This window comes from Armigeres subalbatus, chromosome 1 (assembly GCF_024139115.2).
Source record: "Armigeres subalbatus isolate Guangzhou_Male chromosome 1, GZ_Asu_2, whole genome shotgun sequence".
In the NCBI taxonomy this organism is placed as follows: Eukaryota; Metazoa; Arthropoda; class Insecta; order Diptera; family Culicidae; genus Armigeres; species Armigeres subalbatus.
Genome location: NC_085139.1, coordinates 58,006,815 through 58,029,507, shown reverse-complemented (window position 1 = coordinate 58,029,507; position 22,693 = coordinate 58,006,815). Strand labels below are relative to the sequence as shown.

At 40.1% G+C, this 22,693-nt stretch overlaps 1 protein-coding gene across 1 annotated transcript; it reads right to left on the bottom strand.

The window, feature by feature from the left end:
* Positions 1-433: 433 nt before the first annotated feature.
* On the bottom strand, positions 434-1,951 carry LOC134210295 (serine protease hepsin-like). Its single transcript, XM_062686626.1, has 4 exons — positions 1,596-1,951; positions 1,355-1,481; positions 712-1,283; positions 434-655 (listed from the first exon to the last, which is right to left on the bottom strand). The coding sequence occupies exons 1-4, from the start codon at positions 1,866-1,868 to the stop codon at positions 476-478; spliced, it is 1,152 nt and encodes a 383-aa protein (XP_062542610.1). The 5' UTR covers positions 1,869-1,951; the 3' UTR covers positions 434-475.
* Positions 1,952-22,693: the final 20,742 nt, after the last annotated feature.

Here is a 22,693-nt window from a genome sequence, read left to right as displayed (position 1 = left end):
ATAATTTTGAGGATTTTCAAAACATTCTTTAACAAATCCGAGGAGTTTTTTAATTTTTTTTCCTTGACCAGTAGGACAAAATGTTATTTTAATATTTGTAACGGCCTTAGTCATTTTCTATATAAATCATTCTAAATCGCCCCATTATGTGTACTTTTAGTACAATATCTGTATAAGGAACATTAACTTCTAGTGTAAGAATCTTTGCAGACTTCAGTAGTTGATTGTTTGTGCATATTCACTGATTTTGGTCAATTACAGAGTAGCAACCATAGATGCCTATATGTAGTCAGTCAAAGTTAAGCTAGCTAGGCTAAGCTAACGATCTAAACTCAATCTCATGGATTCCGGGATATGCAATAGTTGAATTGTTGTACTTTTTGCTTTCGTGTTTCTATTGAATTACTGAACTCGAAAGCTTTTTATACATAACTTCTATAAAATCGATGGCAGTCAAAATAGATTAACAGTTTTATTACGTACAAATGCATGAATCTTTAACATTGTTGTTAATCCAACGCAGAAACTTATTGACTCTTGTGTACACTCCAGGATAGTTCTTTTGTGCGCAAGCTCTTCCCCAGGACACAATTCCAACCAACTCGTAACGATGCGTTTCATTGTTATATACCTGAAGAGGTCCACCGCTGTCTCCCTAAAACGTTCGTAAAAAATAATACTCACGTTGATCAATCCGTCAAATCCACTCACCTGGCACGAGTCTCTCCCGCCTTCTATGTACCCCGCACAAAGCATCCGATTGGTGATCTCGAACAACCAATAGCCCGCCCTCCGGCACCTTGAATTAGTCAATATCGGCACCTCCAGTTCCTGTAACGTAGCTGACAACCCTCCGTACGCAGTTTTACCCCAACCCGTAACGACGGCCATCTTCCCATCATACAAGGCGTCATTGGTCTGAGGCAAACATATCGGTACCAGATGATCCTCCGCGATCGTTACCGGGAAGGTTAACTCCATCAGTGCAATGTCATTGTTGTTGGACAACCCACTGTAGAAGAACGTCTTGATGGCTTTGACGCTCCGTTCCACCGAGTTCGTCGTCGGTTGGGTGCGGTTGTGCACCAGAAGTTGAACACGGAAGCGGGCTGGACTCAACCGGAATACGCAGTGCGCAGCCGTTAGGATATAGCGATCAGTTATCAGTGAACCGCCACACGTAAATCGGTCCCTGTAGTACAGGGCTACCATCCAGGGGTAGGCGTTCTCCTTGCTGGTTGATCCGCCGACAATTTTGCCCAGTGAATCTCGGTTGCCACATTCTGGGATAAAAAGCGTTGGAGCAATAGTTAGAAATAGAATATTATAAAAGTTTTTTAATATTGTTACTCACTGCACTCAGTACAATTCAATTTGCGAAACGTGGCCTCCTGTTCTAATCCATCCTCCGTTGTATCTGTTGTCCAGCTCTCGGTTACGTCCGTAGTTCCCTCGTATAAATCCGTACTATCCGTTTGAGTCTACTGGAATAGGAACAACATCGAGAACACATAACGGACACAACACAAACACTCAAACGCTTCGATTTTCATAAATTGGAATCAGATTTCATATGATTGCTTTTTAACTCTTACCGCTTCGTCCATGGTTGTCGCTTCAATGGAAACGAGAGTGGTGATAGCACTACTTTCATCTGATTTATGATCCAAGCTGAACTCAAGAGCATAAACCTTTGATGTTACCAGAACACTTAAAACAGCAATCACTAGTAACCATTTTCTTCCACTTTTATGCTGACAATCCGTGCTCATTTTCTCCCAACCGAGCAACTTCTGTCCAATATATAATTTGATCGGAGTTCTGACCGGCGAAAACTGATATCCACCTGTGTCAAAAGTAAACCGCATATCATGCGCAGCATCCACTTGTGGTCGTAGTCATTCCATTGCCCGATGCTTTCTTTTTACATTGGTTGGGTGGTGTGACGAATGACCAATAAAACAGGTTTTAAAGTCTGTTCTTCCGCTAAGCAAGTGTTTATTGACGGGCTAAGATAGATGCTACCATTGAACACGACATTATTTGACCATGCTGGTCGCATTCGTTTGCAGTGTGGTATGACGATGGCTTACGGTACATGTGCTATGCAAATGAACCGTTTGTTTGCGACATATTCGAAAATAGACTAGAGGTAAAAAAGTATAGAGGAAGATTGTGGTTAACGTCGTTACTGGCGGAATATGTTTTGCTTTTGCTGACGAGGACGGGCTGGTAGCTAAATGTCGACGCAAAATTGATACGGTTTTGCATAGTTTTAAATGAGAGCAAAAGGAACCGTGTCCCTACGGTCTACCACCACATCGAAAAAAAATGGTACTGCAAAACCTTTTTTTGCGCCCAAAACGGAGGAGCGTAAATGGAATCAGAGCGTAAAAAGAGGGAGCGTTACTTATAATTTAGAGCGTAAAAAGAGGGATCGTTATTTGGAATTTTGAGCGTAAAAAAACGGAGCACTATTTGGAATCTGGGACGTAAAAAAAGTTCACAATCTTTTGGGTAAGCAAAGTTTGATATTTAACTCACTTTTAGTCTTAAGATGTGTCTTTTATCAATTTCTGTATTAAGGTCGTCTTAACTGTTTTCGTTATCATGGTCGTCCAATTGTTTGAGTGCTAGGCCTTAAGATGTTCTTGGTACGCCGAGAAATCAAGAAGTCATAAGGAGTGCAGATCCTTGATGACGCACAGTAAGACGTTCATCATCATTTTCAAGTATTTAAAGTTTTTCGAGAACCTCCTGGAGCTTGACCCTTTGTTTTGTGATACATTGGATAGAATGCAACCATGAGTCAGATTTTTTTTTCGATTTGACAACAGCGGAAAACCAAAATTTTGGCCGAGTACCAACACATGAAGAGATATGGCTTCCGGTTGTAGATGGTCGAAATTGCTGCCGCTGCAACCCCCGTCGACCGGACATCCTGACGAGTCACCAACCCACGATCATGTATTTCTGCAGGATACGATGAAATTCAAGGAAATAGAGCGGGCGAATCAAGAATGATCTGAAGGCTGTGAAATATTAGTGAATCCTATTCGTCGTGGCCTGAATTCGAGTGTGATCGTGGTTGCCGCTGTTTCTAAGGGCCGATTGAGATATTTGCACGTTTTCTCGGTGCAGATTATTAACACTAGGATTAATTCGCTAAAAAAACTTACGCGGATACATTCGTTCAGAAAATCGTTGTAACTAAATTTTCAAATGACTATATCTCAGTGGTTTTTCAACCGATTTTCTCAGTTTTTTCACCAACCTCTTAGCCATCTCTTCTAGTTTCTGGACATTGCAAAATATTGTATCTAGGGGTGTTCAATTTTTCACTAGAGCTGTGGGAGTAAAGCAACGGATTAAGAAAAATGCGATTTTGGAGATATACTTATATTTCATTACCAAAAATGATATCTATTCATATAGTGATGATGGAAATGATAAAATAACACATAAAAGCCGTCACCTGGAACATGAGAACACATTTTGAGCATCCCTATTATGCATACGATGATAATTCGGTGCCTTTAGGAACCACTTTATTGTACAGGATGTATGAAGCTTCAGAAAATGTTTTCAAGCATGTTGTCTACTGTGAACTTGTTAAAATAAATGTAAACTATATACGAAACATGTGTGATAATAAATTATGATGTTCTAGGATCTCCAAATTGTCCTGGAGTTTGAATCAAATGGTCAACCGAATCAACCAAGGCTTCCATGATGTCCCATACCGCGGTATCAACCCAATTATGTCCTCCGAGTATTTATCTTCCACTTGCGTCTCAAATCCAGGCATTTGAGATGTTGTAAGATCTCCAAATTGTCCTGAAGTTTGAGTAAAATGGTCTATCGAATCAACCAAAGCATCCATGATGGCCCCAGCCGCAGTATCAACCCAATTATGTCCTCCGAGTATTTATCTTCCACTTGCGTCTCAAATCCAGGCATTTGAGATGTTATAAGATCTCCAAATTATCCTGAAGTTTGAGTTAAATGGTCTATCGAATCAACCAAAGCATACGTGATGGCCCCAGCCGCAGTATCAACCCAATTATGTCCTCCGAGTATTTGTCATTCAATTGCGTCTCAAATCCAAACATATGAGATGTTGTAAGATCTCCAAATTGTCCTGGAATTTGAATCAAATGGTCTACCGTATCAACCAAGGCTTCCATGATGTCCCATACCGCGGTTTCAACCCAATTATGTCCTCCGAGTATTTGTCTTTCACTTGCGTCTCAAATCCAGGCATTTGAGATGTTGTAAGATCTCCAAATTGTATTGAAGTGTGAGTAAAATGGTCTATCGAATCAATGAAGGCTTCCATGACGCCTCCTGCCAAGGTATCAACCCAATTATATCTTCCGAGTATTTATATTTCACTTGCGTTTCGAGTCCAGGCATTTGAGATGTTCTAAGAACTCCGAATTGTCCTGGATTTTGAGTAAAATGGTCTATCGAATCAACCAAGGCTTCCATAATGTCTTTAGTCGCAGTATAAACCCTATCATGTCCTCCGAATAATTTTCTTCCACCTGCGTCTCAAATCCAGGCACAGGAGTTGTTGTAAGATCTTCAAATGGTTCTGGAGTATGAGTAAAATGATCTATTTAATCTACCAAGGCTTTCGTGATGCCCCAGCCGGGGTATCAATCTAGTTATGTCCTCCGAGTATTTATCTTTCATTTGCGTCTCAAGTCCAGCCATTTGAGCTGTTGTTAGAGCTCCTAATTGTCCTGCAGTTTGAGTAAAATGGTCTATCGAATCAATCAAGGCTTCCATGATGTCCTCTGCCGCGGTATCACCCCAATTATGTACTCCGAGTGTTTGTCTTCTAATTGCGTCTCAAATCCAGGCATATGAGATGTTGTAGGATCTCCAAATTGTCCTGAAGTTTTAATGAAATGGTCTACCGAATCAACCAAGGCTTCCATGATGTCACATACCGCGGTTTCAACCCAATTATATCCTCAGAGTATTTATCTTTCACTTGCGTCTCAAATCCAGGCATTTGAGATGTTGTTAGATCTCCAAATTGTCCTGAAGTTTGAGTAAAATGGTCTATCGAATCAACCATGGCTTTCATGATGTCCCCAGACGCGGTTTCAACCCAGTTATGTCCTCCGACTATTTGCATTTCACTTGCACCTCAAATCCAGGCATATGAGATATTGTAAGATCTCCAAATTATCCTGGAGTATGAGTAAAATGGTCTATCGAATCAACCAAGGTTTCCATGAAGTATCTAGCTTGTCTTTTACTTGCGTCTCAAATCCAGGCGTTTGAGATGTTGTAAGATCTCCAAATTGTCCTGGAGTTTGAGTAAAATGGTCTTTCGAATCAACCAAGGCTTCCATGATGTCACCTGCCGCGGTATAAACCCAATTAAGTCTCTACCTTATTTATTTTTCACTTGCGTCTCAAATTCAGGCATTTGAGATGTTGTAAGATCTCCAAATTGTCCTGGATTTTGAGTAAAATGGTCTATCGAATCAAATCTATCGCTTTACGATGCTTCTCTGAATTGTTTTCAATTCCCTCATTTTCTCGATTCAAAAAGAAAAAACCGAAATAAACCAGGTAGTAAGCGATCCTTCCTCTCTTGCATTTAACCAAGACACCAAACTTTTTGGATTGTTTCACCTCTCTTCATAACTTTTGAAAGTCGACTAGAGTGTGCCAATTACAGAGGGATCACTCTTCTGAACTCGGCGTACACAATTCTGTCGCGTATTCTTTTTAACAGACTGGGACCGCTAGAAGAGTCCTTCGTCAGTGAATACCAGGCAGGTTTTCGTGAGGGTCGATCAACGACGGATCAGATGTTTAGCCTGCGGATGATCATTGATGAATCCCGGGAGTATAATTTGCAGATTTACCAAAGTCCTTGTTGGTGTATCGGGTAACCACCCCTCTCCCCCTATTTTTTGGCGATAATGGACATCAATGTGCTTGCCTATACGTTCAATTCTAGTGTCTTCTTCCGTTTACCTCGAGGACGCCATTACTAGGACCTGATTGTACCAATTTGATCAATGATGTAATGTTCTTAAATGTTCTTAAAACTGAGGTTTTTAGAGTAAAGTTTCATTAAGACAAACATACACTGTCGGATGATTATAATAATAATAATAAACAATAAACATCATAAATAAAGTACAACATCTCATATGCCTGGATTTGTAATGCAAGTAAAAGACAAATACTCGGAGGTCATAATTGGGTTGATAGCGCGGCTGGGGACATCATAAAAGCTTTGGTTGTTTCGATAGACCATTTGATTCAAACTCAAGGAAACTGCGACGCAAGTGAAAGAAACATATTCAGAGGACATAATTGGGTTTATGCCGCGGCTGGGGTCTTCATGGAAGACTTGGTTGATTCGTTAGACCATTTGTTTCAAACTTCTACACAATTAGGAGATTTTACAACATCTCATATACCTGGATTTGAGACGGAAGTAAAAGACATATACCCGAAGTACATAATTGGGGTGATACCGCGGCAGAGGACATCATGGAAGCCTTGGTTGACTCGATAGACAATTTTACTCAAACTCGAGGACAATTTGGAGATCTTACAACAACTCAAATTCCTGGATTTGCGACGCAAGTTAAAGATAAATACTCGGCGGATATAATTGGGTCGATACTGCGACTCGGGGCATCATGATAGCCTTGGTAGATTCTAAAGAGCATTTTACTTTAAATCCAGGACCATTTGGAGATCTTACAACATCGCCTATGCCTGGATTTGAGACGCAGGTGCAATATAATTACTAGGAGGACATAATAGGGTTTATACTGCGGCTGAGGACATCATGGAAGCCTTAGTTGATTCGATAGATCATTTTACTCAAACTTCAGGACAATTTGGAGATCTTACAACATCTCAAATGCCTGGATTTGAGACGCAAGTGGAAGATAAATACTCGGAGGACATAATTGGGTTGATACTGCGTCTGGGAGCATCATGGATTATTTATTTATTTATTCAGACTAAGGCCGAAGTGGCCTGTGCGGTATATAAGAGTCTTCTCCATTCGGCTCGGTCCATGGCTACACGTCGCCAACCACGCAGTCTACGGAGGGTCCGCAAGTCCAAGGGCTTGACGATCCCTCCCCAGGCCATCTGCGAGTTGTGGGGCTTGCCTAGGATGTGGTGGGGTTTGACAGTGGGCCCTGTTAAACCTCTATAAAAAGCTGCATGTATCCGCAAGTAGGCCCCACCAAAGCGACCGTGTGCCGCTCAAAGCGCACAAGCCCAAGTCCTGGTGTTAGGTGGGACGCTAAACAGCCCTGACACGACGGCCCTCCGACGAGACAGGAGGTTTGCGCAGGCCTAATAAGCCGCCTAGAAAACCAATCGTTACGAACAATATAAGAGATAATGCGACTCGATATAATCGGGAGCATCATGGATGCATTGGTTGATTCGATAGACCATTTTACTCAAACTTCAGGACAATTTGGAGATCTTACAACATCTCAAATGCCTGGATTTGAGACGCAAGTGGAAGATAAATACTCGGAGGACATAATTGGGTTGATACCGCGGTATGGGACATCATGGAAGCCTTGGTTGATTCGGTAGACCATTTGATTCAAATTCCAGGACAATTTCAAGATCTTACAACATCTCATATGTTTGGATTTGAGACGCAAGTGAAAAACAAATACTCGGAGGACATAATTGGGTTGATACTGCGGCTGGGAGCATCATGGATGCCTTGGTTGATTCGATAGACCATTTTACTCAAACTTCAGGACAATTTGGATTTACAACATCTCAAATGCCTGGATTTAAGACGCAGGTGGAAGATAAATACTCGGAGGACATAATTGGGTTGATACTGCGGCTGGAGCCATCATGGATGCCTTGGTTGATTCGATAGACCATTTTACTCAAACTTCAGGACAATTTGGAGATCTTACAACATCTCAAATGCCTGGATTTGAGACGCAAGTGGAAGATAAATACTCGGAGGACATAATTGGGTTGATACCGCGGTATGGAACATCATGGAAGCCTTGGTTGATTCGGTAGACCATTTGATTCAAACTTCAGGACAATTTGGAGATCTTACAACATCTCAAATGCCTGGATTTGAGACGCAAGTGGAAGATAAATACCCGGAGGACATAATTGGGTTGATACCGCGGTATGGGACATCATGGAAGCCTTGGTTGATTCGGTAGACCATTTGATTCTAATTCCAGAACAATTTGGAGATCTTACAACATCTCATATGTTTGGATTTGAGACGCAAGTGATAGACAAATACTCGGAGGACATAATTGGGTTGATACTGCGGTATGGGATATCATGGAAGCCTTGGTTGATTCGGTAGACCATTTGATTCAAATTCCAGGTTAATTTGGAGATCTTACAACATCTCATATGTTTGGAGTTGAGACGCAAGTGAAAGACAAATACTCGGAGGACATAATTGGGTTGATACTGCGGCTGGGGCCATCATGGATGCTTTGGTTGATTCGATAGACCATTTTACTCAAACTTCAGGACAATTTGGAGATCTTACAACATCTCAAATGCCTGGATTTGAGACGCAAGTGGAAGATAAATACTCGAAGGACATAATTGGGTTGATACCGCGGTATGGGACATCATGGAAGCCTTGGTTGATTCGGTTGACCATTTGATTCAAACTCCAGGACAATTTGGAGATCCTAGAACATCATAATTTATTATCACACATGTTTCGTATATAGTTTACATTTATTTTAACAAGTTCACAGTAGACAACATGCTTGAAAACATTTTCTGAAGCTTCATACATCCTGTAGCATAAAGTGGTTCCTAAAGGCACCGAATTATCATCGTATGCATAGTAGGGATGCTCAAAATGTGTTCTCATGTTCCAGGTGATGGCTTTTATGTGTTATTTTATCATTTCCATCATCACTATATGAATAGCTATCATTTTTGGTAATGAAATATAAGTATATCTCCAAAATCGCATTTTTCTTAATCCGTTGCTTTACTCCCACAGCTCTAGTGAAAAATTGAACACCCCTAGATACAATATTTTGCAATGTCCAGAAACTAGAAGAGATGGCTAAGAGGTTGGTGAAAAAACTGAGAAAATCGGTTGAAAAACCACTGAGATATAGTCATTTGAAAATTTAGTTACAACGATTTTCTGAACGAATGAATCCTAGTGTTAAGCATAATTTTTATCTATGTTTTAAATATTTTCTTTCGTATTTAGTATTCTATTTTTATATGCACATATGTAAATATCTCGTTCTTAGAACATTGGAAAGAGATGATCTTCATTATTCATTCATCTGTATTCATATAGAGGTAATGACGGCTTTGGCAGGTTTTGTTCTATTATTGGCAGGGGTTTTTTTATGACTGATTATGCTCAAATTTGGCCCAAACATTCTTTGCATATCAAAGAACATTGTAGCGAAATTTCATAAAATTCGGTCGACAAAAACCCCCCTGCCAATAATAGAACAAAACCTGCCAACGCCGTCTGTTATGAGAAAGTAGACCAATCACGAGTTGATTTCGATTCCACAATCACATAAATAGCTATCTCTTCTATTTATATTCTTCCTGGTAGGAAACATATTTTAGTTTACATTTCCCATAGTTGATCCATTGCCCTCGTTATTTCTTTTTTTTCTGAAATAACCTAAAATTAGAGTTTTATAAGAACTCATCAGTTTTTATATCCGGAAATTTTTCATACTGGACAATAATTTTACAATATTAAAGTATTAAATTAAGATTAGGTACTTCATTTAAAATCAGGGTTGTTTAGGTTTGAATTAAGGACGACTTAAGTTTAGAAACAAACACATTTTGCGTCCAGTTTATTTTGAAATGTTTGCGCAAGTTTTCAATTTTATATAAATATTTTTGTTTGAAGTCATTTTTTTAGGTTCCAATATATCTCTATTTCTATATTAGGACACATCCTAACTTCTAAACTTTTTTAGTGAATTCTCCCTTTCTCGATATTGAACGGATTATCGAGTGATCGCGATCGCGTACGAGGGTCAAAAAATTGAAAATGGTAACAGAAACCTATAAGGCTAACTAGCATTTACACCAAGGTAGAGAAAAAAAATTAAATGATCATAAATAAATGATCAAGTGCTCATAATTTAGCTTAGAGGAGTGAAGAACTATTGACAGAGGTTAACTTTTGTTTTGTAAATTAAAATCAATAATCGGTTGATCATTTATCATGATATATTTTCTTTTCATTCATCTTCATCTCTGAATTTGTATAAAAATAGTATCAACAAAAAATTTTATTGGGAACTACTGATGAACTTTGGGGTCATTCAGGGGAGGAGTGGGTCTAAGATGTTGTGACAGTATATATACCAGGTATACAAAAAAGCGTGACAGAGGGGGGAGGGGTCTACAAATCTCCAAAAGTAGTGGACGTGACATTAAAATCGCCCATTTCTGTAGTTGAAATCTCTTACATAACATCTCTGTATACACTCACAGATCATTTGAAAAAAAAGTTTTCTTTCTTGGCTTTTATAGCAAATGTTTCTTAAAGAAATTGTTAAAGTAGTTCAAGAAGTAATAAAAACAATGTGTCATATTGTTTGATACTGCATTTGTTCTTTTTATTTAATCTTTTCAGAATTCAAGAGTTCCATGTTTCAAATTTTGAACGCTTCCTAATATTGGATCAAAACCCAAAAAAATACTAGTGTCTGGGATCATCTCGGACAAACGGTAGATGAAATGAAATTTTCACAAACGGAAATTTGGTGAGAGAATTCCATTATTTATCCTAATGATTCATATTAAAATTATATGTATACATAATACATATATATAAGTATAATGAATGGTATAATGAATTAAATTAAATGCGCGCTGGATTTCAAATATATTATATATATTTTAAATCCGGAAGTTTGATTATGATACCTTTATCCATTTGATAAACGGTAGCATAACCAGGCGGGGCTTACTGTTAGTGATAGTGACCTCGGAGTGGACATGAAATACCAGGCACTCTGAAATGGGTCACTGGAGCTGCAGTAGAGCTAGCACTTTCTAACTCCCGGATTAAATCTGACTGTTTTAACAGACAGCTTTCTTCCATAACATCACTGCCAGACAGTGGGGGTTAGTTTGTACACACACACACACACATTGGATAGAATGCAACCATTGCATATGTTCATGGTCATCCAAGAAAACTCTGGAAAAGGCCTTAAGATCTACACGCGGAACTAAAAATCTTTACAAACTTCGGGATTTGGATTCCACCTCGTGCTTAGTCAAGACACCAACTTCTGTAGAACTGGAACTCTTAAAGGAAAATCAACTTCCAAATGCAGCCAAACTGGGCATTTAATTTTCAACATTTAAATAACTGTCGTTCTAAAGTTTCACAATCCGTGAAAATCAGTTTGCATGATGACGGGTCTCCAGTTAGCTTGGAGATGAAGAGTTCGATTTTTGGTCCGGAAGGGGGGATTCGCCACTCCTTGGGCATAGCATAAAGGTACACCGAAAATCTCCGGTAACTTTTGAACCGTATGAGTAAAAAACCTGAAAATTTGAGCAAATCTTATTCGTCGTGTATTATTTACATCTGCAGAGTTTCATATATAGTTATTATTCATACAGTGGTACCAATTATGTCGTCGGAACGAGAAATTGGGAGAGAAAAATTTTTGTGCACCTACAATCAAAATCCGGAGGCGTTCCACCGATCGATCGCAAAACGCTTTTTTACTGTTTTTTTTCCTTTTTTTAACTAATTTTATTTGCTAGTTATCTAATACATGCATTCATCTCTTAAACTAGGTGTTCCGTGTTTTCTTAACACTACCATCCTTATTTGCTATGTTAAATTTTTAGTTATTATTAATACATTAAACCTTCTTCGGATATTAGAAAAAACTTACGAATAAGATGTTAGGGTCATATTGACCCAGAAATGTAAATGCTTATAAAACAGTCAAATTATAACCGAATTACAAAGTTTATATACCGTTCGAAAGATAAACTCATCAATTTTGTGGCTATGTGGTGATACGCTGGTTCTGGAGACAATGGCCACCGGGCCACGACTTCCAAGGGGACCTTGTCGGTCATATAAGGGGAGCATAAAAATCGCTCCATATATGCCTTTCGATCGCTAATTCTTCATAGATTCTCTTAAAACAGTAATGTATGGTCCATGAGAGGGCTTTCGACGAAAGTGGCCACTCCTGGTACATGCAACGTGCCCCCGGGGAACCTGCAGGCGGGGACATTTTCGTTTTAGCACCAAAATATGCCGTGCGGCGGCTCTTTCGTCATGATTTTCCACAAAATAGATGATTATGCGCTTGAAATCGATAATTGACCACATTGGCCACTCTTGGAGCCTATGAGGTGCCCCCGGGGAACCCGTAAAAGAGGACATTTCCGTTTTATCACCAAAATATGCCGTGCGGCGGCTCTTTCGTCATGATTTTCCACCAAACAGATGGTTATGCGCTTGAAATCGATAAGTGACCACATTGGCTACTCCTGGTACATGCAAGGTGCCCCCGGGGAACCTGCAGGAGGGGACATTTCCGTTTTAGCACCAAAATATGCCGTGCCGCAGCTCTTTCGTCATGATTTTCCACAAAATAGATGATAATGCGCTCGAAATCGATAAGTGACCACATTGCCCACTCTTGGAACCTATGAGGTGCTCTTGGGGAACCCGTAGAAAGGAATATTTCCGTTTTAACTCCAAAACATGCCATGCGGCGGCTCATTCGTCATGATTTTCCACAAAAAGATGATTATGCGCTCGAAATCGCTAATTGACCACATTGGCCGCTCTTGGAGCCTGTGAGGTGCCCTCGGGGAACCCGTAAAAGGGGACATTTCCGTTTTAACACCAAAATATGCCGTGCGGCGGCTCTTTTGTCATGATTTTCCACCAAACAGATGGTTATGCGCTTGAAATCGATAAATGATCACATTGGCCACTCCTTGTACATGTGAGGTGCCCCGGGAAACCCGTAGGAGAGGACAATTGTGCTCTGGCACCAAAATATGCGGTGCTGCGGCTCTTATGGCATAATTTCCCACAAAATAGATGATTATGCGCTCGAAATCGATAAGTGACCACATTGGCCACTCTTGGAGCCTATGAGGTGCCCTCGGAAAACCCGTAAAAGGGGACATTTCCTTTTCAACAACAAAATATGTCGTGCGGCAGCTCTTTCGTCATGATTTTCCACAAAATAGATGATTATGCGCTTGAAGTAGATAAGTGACCACATTGGCCACTCTTGGAATCTATCAAGGGCCCCCAGGGAACCCGTAGAATGGGACATTTCCGTTTTACACCGAAATATGCCATGCGGTGACTCTTTCGGTGTGTTTTCCCATCAAAGAGATGGTTATTCATCTCGAAATCGATAAGTGACCACATTGGCCACTCTAGGAGCCTATGAGGTGCCCTCAAGGAAGCCGTAGATGTTGACTAGGGTGGCTCAAATTAGTATGGGAAAAACTTTGTTCAATTTTTTGATGGGCCGCCCTTTTATTCGGTTCTGTTTGATGCCCTGATGCTCTGGACAAAATTTCAGCCAAATCGGTCAACGTTTGGGCGGTGCTAAACTCGTTGGAAGTTTATATGCAAAAATGTATGCAGAAACATCCAAAAACAGTGAATTGCAGTTGGTCGGCACAACTTACGAAGAAGAACTATGATACTCATTCAGATCTTGAAGAATTTAATACAGAATGTTATGCAGAAAACCGCGAGAAGATTAGAGTTTGCCCGGCTAAGTTATTAGCCTTTCTCTGGAGTGGGGTTTGAGCAAATTTCGTTTCTTTTACCTTTGAAAAGAAATAAATTCACTCCTACAACACTCCAGTAAAATGCTAATATCTTTGTCTAATAAACTCTAATCTTCTCGCGGTTTTCAGCATAACATTCTGTATTTAATTCTACAAGAACTGAATGAGTCTCATTGTTCTTGATCGTAAATTGTGCCGTCCAACTGCAAATCACTATTTTTGGATGTTTCTGCATACATTTTTGCATACAAACTTCCAACGAGTTTAGCACCGCCCAAACGTTGACCGATTTGGCTGAAATTTGTCCCGAGCATCAGGGCATCAAATAGAACCGAATAAGAGGGCGGCCCATCAAAAAATCTGAAAAAGTGTTTTTTGAGCCACCCTAATGTTGACATTTCCGTTTTTATACCAAAATGAATAAGTGACCACATTTTCCATTTCGGAAGCTATGAAGTACCGCCGTGGAGCTCATAGCAGAGGACATTTCCGTACTTAATCTCACTCACTTAAAATCGATTAGTGACCACATTGGCCACTTTTGAAACCTATGAGGTGCTTCCGGGGAACCTGTACAAGGAGATATTTTTATGTTTATACCAAGACATGCCGTGTAGCGGCTCTTTCACTATCATTTTCCATTAAATAGTTGTTTATGCTCTTGAAATCTAATATCAATATCAAGGCCCCGTTTCGGTAATTGTGGAGTGCCGCGAGGAATCCATTGAAAGTGTCTGTGCACACAAAATCTCACTCACTTTTCAGGAACTTTTCCTCAACCAATTGCTCGCATTAAATAGCATTCGACGCAAAATCCTGTCCCATGATTTCCTATTGAAAATTGGCCAGATCGGACTATGGGCTCCGAAGTTATGTCCAAAATATTAATTTCAGCACCTGCATGGGAAAATCACTTTTCTGGCACTTATGCTCATCCGATTGGCTTGCAATAAGTTGCGTTCAGCAGAAAATTTTACAATGCAAATGAACAAATATGAAAAATAAGCTATCTACCTATTAGTGTTATATTAGACTTTTCTTTTATATATTTCTCAACCCTTTTGAACGAACGATTAAGGCACCATCATCGCAATGTGACAATGTGATCTAAATCGATTTCAAACATGGAAATAAAGAAATAGGCACGGTACTTTTGATATAACCATGAAAATGTCCTCTCCTACGGGTTCGCAGGGCACCTCATAGGTTCCAAGAGTGGCCAATGTCACAAATCGACTCCAAGCGCATGACCATTTGTTTGGTAGAAAATAACAAAGAAAGAGCCGCCGCACGGGATATTTTGGTGTTAAAATGGAAATTTACTCTTCTACGGGCTCCTGTTGGCACCTCATAGGTTCTAAGGGTGGACCATATGTTAATAATCGATTTCGAGGGCACCTATTTGGAGGAAAATCACGACGAAAGAGCCGCCGCATGACATATGTTGGTGTAAAAATGGAAATGTCATCTTCTACGTGTTCTCCGAGGGAGCCATAGGTTCCAAATGTAGCCAATGTGGTCATTTATCGATTTCGAGCGCACTACCATCTGTTTGGTGGGAAAACACACCGAAAGATCCGCCGCACGGCTTATATTGGTGTATAAATGGAAATGTCTTCTTCTACGGGTTCCCTGGAGGCACCTCATAGGTACCAAGAGTGACCAATGTGGCCACTTATCGATTTCGAGCGCATAATCATCTATTTTGTGGAAAATCATGACGAAAGAGCCGCAGAACCGCATATTTTGATGCCAGAACGGAAATGTCCTCTCCTACGGATCCCCGGGGACACCTTTCATGTACAAGGAGTGGCCAATGTGATCATTTATCGATTTCAAGCGCATAATCATCTGTTTTGTGGAGAATCATGACAAAAGAGCCGCTACACGGCATTTTTGGTGTTAAAACGGAAATGTCCCCTTTTACGGGTTCCCCGAGGGCACCTCATAGGCTCTAAGAGTGGTCAATGTGTTAATTTTTCGATTTCGAGCGCATAATCATCTATTTTGTGAAAAATCATGACGAATGAGCCGCCGCATGTCATATTTTGGAAATAAAACGGAAATGTCCTTTTTTACGGGTTTCCCAAGGGCACCTCATAGGTTCCAAGAGTGGCCAATGTGGTCACTTATCGATTTCGAGCGCATAATCATCTATTTTGAGGAAAATCGTGACGAAAGAGCTGTCGCACGACATATTTTAGTGTAAAAACGGAAATGTCTCTCTTTACGGGTTCCCCGGGGGCACCTCATAGGCTCCAAGAGTGGCTAATGTGGTCACTTATCGATTTCAAGCGCATTATCATCTATTTTGTAAAAAATCATGACGAAAGAGCCGCCGCACGGCATATTTTCATGCAAAAACGGAAATGTCCCCTCCTGCGGGTTCCCCGGGGGCACCTTGCATGTACCAGAAGTGGCCAATGTGGCCATTTATCGATTTCAAGCGCATAACCATCTGTTTGGTGGAAAATCATGACGACGGAGCCGCCGCACGGCATATTTTGGTGATTAAACGGAAATGTCCCCGCCTGCAGGTTCCCCGGGGGCACGTTACATGTACCAGGAGTGGCCACTTTCGTCGAAAGCCCTCTCATGGACCATACATTACTGTTTTAAGAGAATCTATGAAGAATTAGCGATCGAAAGGCATATATGGAGCGATTTTTATGCTCCCCTTATATGACCGACAAGGTCCCCTTGGAAGTCGTTTCCCGGTGGCCATTGTCTACAGAACCAGCGTATCACCACATAGCCACAAAATTGATGAGTTTATCTTTCGAACGGTATATAAACTTTGTAATTCGGTTGTAATTTGACTGTTTTATAAGCATTTACATTTCTAATATCTTATTCGTAACTTTTTTTGTGGGGTCGTCCCTGTTGCACCTTAAAATACTTTTTTAATGTCAGATGCTTCATTTCCACAAAATATTAAAAGTCAAGAAATTTCAGAACGATCGGATTATCAGGTAAAAATACCTCCGGTAATACCTCCGTAAATTCAACAGCGATTTAATACTGGAATTCTTTCCGCAATTACTTCAGAATATCCTTCAAAAATTCCTCTAGAAATTTCTTTAGACATTTCTCCAGGAATTCGTCCAGTCCAGTCTTCCAGGTATTTTCCAAGAATTCGTTCAGGTACTTCTCCAAGAATCATTTCAGGACTTCCCTGTGGGAATTCCTCCGGAAGTACTTGTAGGAGTACCTCTGGCAGCTCCTCCAGGAGTTTTTTCAAGAGTTCTCAGGAATTACACCGGGAATTTTTCCGCGGAATTGTCCTAGAATTTATTCCGGACTTCACTTAAGAATTCTTCCAGGAGTTCCTGGAATTCTTACGGAAGTTAATTTGGGAGTTCATCCAGGAGTTCTTACGAAAGTTCCTCCAGTGTTTCCTCCAAAAATTCTTCCTGTAGTACTTCAAGATATTCATTCAGAAATTCCACCGGCAGTTCCTCCGAGAATTCCTCCGATAATTTCTCCGGGAATTCCTCCAGAAATTCCTCCGGGAGTTCCTCCGGAAATTACTCTAGGAGTTCCTCCTCAGAGGAACACCCGAAGGAACTGCCGGTGAAACTCCCGGAGGAATTCTCGTAGAAACTGCTGGTGGATCTCCCGGAGGAATTCCCGAAGGAACTGTTGGAGGAGCTCCCGTTAGAACCCCCGGAGGAACTGCCGGTGAAACTCCCGGATGAATTGCCGGTGGGATTCCCGGAAGAACTCTCGGATAAATTCTCGAAGGAACTTCTGGAGGAATTTCTGAAGAAACTCCCGGGAGAATTTTCAAAGGAACCCCCGGAGGAACTGCTAGTAAAGCTACCAGAAAAATTCTCGGAAAAAATGTTGGAGAATTCATTTTATAGACAAATCTCGTCTAGTTGAACCCTTTGTAGGAGTATGTAGCATCATCGTCATCATCGGAGGACCTCCCGGAGAATTTCCTGCTGAGCTCCCAGAGAAATTCTCGGAGGAATTTCTATATAAATTTCTAAAGAAGCCTAAAAGAATTCCAGAGAAAAAGCCTGAATGAATTTCCGGAGGAAATTCTGGAGAAATTCCAGGAAGAATTTTCAAAGGAACCCCCGTAGGAACTGCCGATAGAACTACCGGAATAATTCTCGGAGGAAATCCTGGAAGAATTCCCGGAGAAACTCCCGGAGGAATTTTCGGAGAAACTCCTGGAGGATCTCCCAGTGGAAATCTTGAAGTTTCCACCGGATTTCTTTGGAAATTAATCTTGGAATTCCTCCGAAAATTCCATTGTTGATTTCATTTTCGCTATAATTTCTGTATAAATTTTCGGTGGAATTCCTTGAAAAATTCTTTGAAATTTTCACAAGAAATTATTCGACACTTTCACGGAAAATTTTATTTAATTTACACAAGAAATTCGAAGATTTTTCGCGAAATTCTCAGGAATGTTTACTGGCAATTCTGCGGAATTTCCCCGGTATTCTTAGGAATTCCACGGTGCAATTTTTCAGATTTTTTTATGAGCAACAGCACGAAAGAATTATCTCAAGAATTCCCTGCATAACTTACACGTATAAAAATAACCTTATATGTTATGACAAAAAAACATTCGAAAATACTTATACTCTTCATTATGCCACCTAATGAGTGATCCCATATCAAAAAGCTAATAACATGCATAAGTTAATGAAAAGTATAAGTTTCCGAATGTATGTGACTAATGCGATGTATAAGGTTTTTCTTATACATGTCATTAAGCGCCTGCTTTGGCAAAAAAAAGTATTAGAAATATTAATAATAAACAACATTAATTTTTTCACGTGTATAAAAGAGTTCGTGGAGGATTTCTTGGAGTAAATAATGGTGGAATTTACGGATCAATTCCCGGCAAAAATGATGGTGGAATTCCTGAAGACATTGCCGAAGAAGTTGCTAGAGGCATTCTTAGAGAATCCCTGATAGAATACCTGATAAAATGCCAGGAACAGTTGTCGAAGGAATTCCTGGAGAAAGCTTGCATATTGTTTTTTCTGCCTATCTATATAATTATAAGTCTCACAGACTGTTTATAAAAAAAAATAACTTTATTCACTTTTAATTACATTAATATGGTTTCACTACTTAAGATCTAATTGTAACTAACACTTCCTACTCTGAATAAAGACTGACCGTCCGTCTTCTGATCGAACCCTATTTATTAATTAAATCTGTCTACGCTGCAATACCTGGCCAACGGGGTCGAACTCCTCCAAAACTGCTGACTACACTTGGTAACAACGGTGACTTGGTGGCGTGGTGACTCGGTGGCGCGATGATGTCTTAGCAAGGGCGGTTATGCTGACCTTGCTGGTTGGTCGGAAAGGTTCACGCGTAACTCCTCCGGGGGGTAAGATTGGACGTCCTCGGACAATTTTGTAGAATTCTTAGAAGTTTTCTCAATTCTGGTTGCTTTGTCGTTGGTGTGAGGGTAATGAATCTTAAAGACGACTCGTTTCCTGTAAAGACAGATAATTGCTATTGCCAATATTAAAACAGTGGTGGTTGAAAAACCGCCGAAAATTCCAAAAAGCCATCTTCTATGCTCGAATTGTTTGAGTTGTACGTGATCAATCCGTTTTCTGTTGCTCAACGTTTGCCAAGTTAACGTTGAAAAGTTTGATTGACTGATGATAGTCTTGTTGATAAGCAATCCTGGGAGTATTCCTTCCAAATGATTTGTTTGTATGGTTATCTCTTTGGAGATGAATGTCTGGTTGTCAATTTTGATGGTGCAATTGATGAAAACTATAAGATAATTTCCTGTTAATGCTCTATCATGCGGTCCGCAATTCGTGGTTAAATTCAGGTTCACTGCGTTGATTACGAGTACTCTATTTCCTGATAAGAGTTGAAGATTCGTTTGATTTGTAGTTGTTGCGTTGCAATGGCTTACCATTCCCATAATTATCGGGTATACACAAGAGTCGATGAATGGTTTTGCTTCGTGTAGTTGCTGAACGGCGTTTTCTGGATGGTTTGTTGTAAAAAGCTTCTTGTTAGACTTGATCACGTAGTTGGGGGTGTTCGTTAGAACCGTGTTATTTGTGATCAATGGTAAAATTTCGAAAATCTTACAATCTCCATTCGTCTGTGGAAGTTCTAGAATGTAGAGCATCATCTCATTGGTACTGGCTATTTTCGGGGTGGCAAAGTTAAGTGCGTCTTCAGGAAACCTTGTCGCAATTCCTTGCTTGTTGAGAATAGATTCTATCAAAAAAATTTCCTTGATTGTTAGTAGCTTGCTGTTCGGTAATGAAACTCGGGCTCGTAGAATGGCGTCTTCGATGTCTTCGAGAATATTGTTTGTTGCGTCCATGGATAGAAGTAAGATTATTGCGTCTATATCCTTCAGTAGTATGGTGTTCAAAGTTGTATGATGATCGATCAATGTATTCACTGTGTCCGAGATTTTCGTAATCCTTTCGTTTATAACATGATTGATCTGTATCTGCTTGTTGGTCTCGTTGATTAACTCGTTGAAGGTGTTGTTAATGATTCGCAAGTCCTCTGCGTCTGGGCTACCTGCGATCCACTTCCAAGCTGTCCCGACGGAGTCCCATCTCTTCTGTCTGCGAGTTTTCTGCAGGGGTTTTAGCTGATATAAGTTGTCTAACAGTTGCCTACTTTTCCGCGCAATTAAATTCGACATTGGAAGGGTTCTATCTATTTTCCTTGAGATATCTAAGAATAAATTCACGTTTTCTTCTAACACAGTCAAATTTATCGGATGTATTACTTTAACAATGCCTGTTTGAATATAACAATTTCGAACATGTAGCAATAAAAGAGGATCATGATTTAAATTTTTGATTTCCAAGTGCTGACAATTCGCATTCAAAATAATCGAAAATAATATTAACTTCGTGTACATTTCTACTTTGTGTCTTCTGAATAATTAGAGGTGACTAACGCTCGAATGCTGTAACGAAATCAGAAAAAGAAGAATCGGATTATAAGTTTTATTTCCTAATACGCTTGATTTTACTTTTATGTCTTTTCACGTTTCTGTTATTTTTAAAAGTTTTTTCCTTTATATCGTGTGCTGTCGTGGCTTTTGCTCTAGGATCCAATTTCTTTCTAATATTTGGAATCAAAAATACATCTTGGTTTTCTGAAATGTCTGGTGTATCTTCCCTATTCTGGTTCCTGTTGACCTGAACTTGTTTACCTTTCTCTAAGTTAGCTTTAACTTTTTCAAATAGTTTTTCTGAATTATTGCGAATTGAATTTGGCTCTCCAATATTGTTATTATTGAATATTATTCCATTGGGGGTAAACTTAGTAACTGAGTGAACTGAAGAGTTATAAAGGGAAATGGCTAACAGAACGATAGCTGTAGTACTAAGATCTGGAAATTTGTATTTGTTGGTGTTTACTATTTCAATAATCGTTGAGTGGGTTTTCTCTACTTGTCCGTTTGATTCAGAGCATGACGCGTATTTCAATTCTATGTGCAAATGGTCTAAATAGTTTTTGAGATCAATGGATCTGAAAGTAGTTTCGTGATCCGTAATGATTTGTCTGGGTATGCCGAACGATGTAAAATATTGTGCAAGGGCGTTCTTAACGTCGATCAAGTTTTCGTCTGCATTGGGATCATTTGAGCGTGTTTGGAAAATGAGTCTACAAAGGATAGGAAATTGTGTTTGTCTATTTGGAAAATGTCCATATGTATTCTATCGAAGGGTCTGTCGCAAATTGGTCTCGGAGAAAGCTTTATGTTATAAGGCTTCCTTTCATACTTGTGGGTGTTGCAAATTTTACAAGTTTTAGTTACTATTTTGATTTTCGAGGTCATTTTAGGGAAAAAATAACTACGTTTAATTTGGTTTTCTACTTCGTTCACACCACGATGAGCACGTTCGTGTTCTTTATTGATTATGGCGTCTTGTCGTTCTTTGTTTGTAACGTCTTCAACTTGTAATTGTGTAATTACGAAGTGTCCGGTCTCGTTAAAGTTTTTCCTGTAAGATTCCTGAATTGTTGGTAGTAGATTCTCGGGTGCAAGGATAGCAGATTGCTTTCCATTATGGTATTTCTTTAGAATATCTGTAATGGTATTTTCGTCGAAGTTTTGTCTGCATATTATTATTCGTCGAAAATGTTCAAAAGGGGTTTCAGTAATGTCAGTACAGATTCGGGAGATCCTGAAAATAATTTGATTTCTATAGTAGTTTATAGGCCGCTCCGTGCAGTGGATGAAGTAGTCATCTGATGTTTCCGCTGAATGGATAGTATCAGCATCATCTTCTTCCGAGTTGGATGGGTTGCTTTGGTTATCCTGTGGTTCATCTTCTGGAATGTATTACTGAGCGGGTCGGAAGGACCTGGCCCAGGGCATGGGACTCTTAGGGTCGGCTTACAGGGCTGGTCAAGGACACAAGTAAAACACGTTCTTGTTCTTTTTGATATATATTCTTTTTGACTTACGGTTGTGTGTGTGTCTGTGTGGCGTGTAGTTGCGGCCGGCCGATGCTGGAGCTCTTTGGGATCCCGGAGTGGTTTCTTAGGGGAACGGGCCACCGATCGGATGGATGATTCGACGGCAGCTCAGAATGCCCTACAGGCGAAAACGGGTGAATTACCCGATTGTGCCCTTTTGACGTCGATTGTCTGGACGGAATCGACGGTGAGGTCCCAACAATGTTATCGGAGGCTCTCCCTGGACTTTCGGGAGTCCCACAATTATGAAAGGCTTTCCGGGGGGGGAGGGTTCTCACCAGTACTTCTCAGGCGAACGTTAACGGGTCCTGGTAGTAGGGTTAGGGGTTAAGTATGAAATTGGCTACTGGGGTTTGATTGCTAATTTCGGCCTCAATTTATAGCATACCTGATTCCGAATAATAGGTAAAATCCCCGATAT

Bases quoted from the DNA above. Each gene is read 5' to 3' on its own strand.
- LOC134210295 (XM_062686626.1), bottom strand. From the start codon at position 1,868: ATGCGGTTTACTTTTGACACAGGTGGATATCAGTTTTCGCCGGTCAGA. The intron at 1,482-1,595 runs GTAAGAGTTAAA...CTATTCCAGTAG, and splicing joins CGACAACCATGGACGAAGCG to ACTCAAACGGATAGTACGGA. The intron at 1,284-1,354 runs GTGAGTAACAAT...TTTTTATCCCAG, and splicing joins ATTGAATTGTACTGAGTGCA to AATGTGGCAACCGAGATTCA.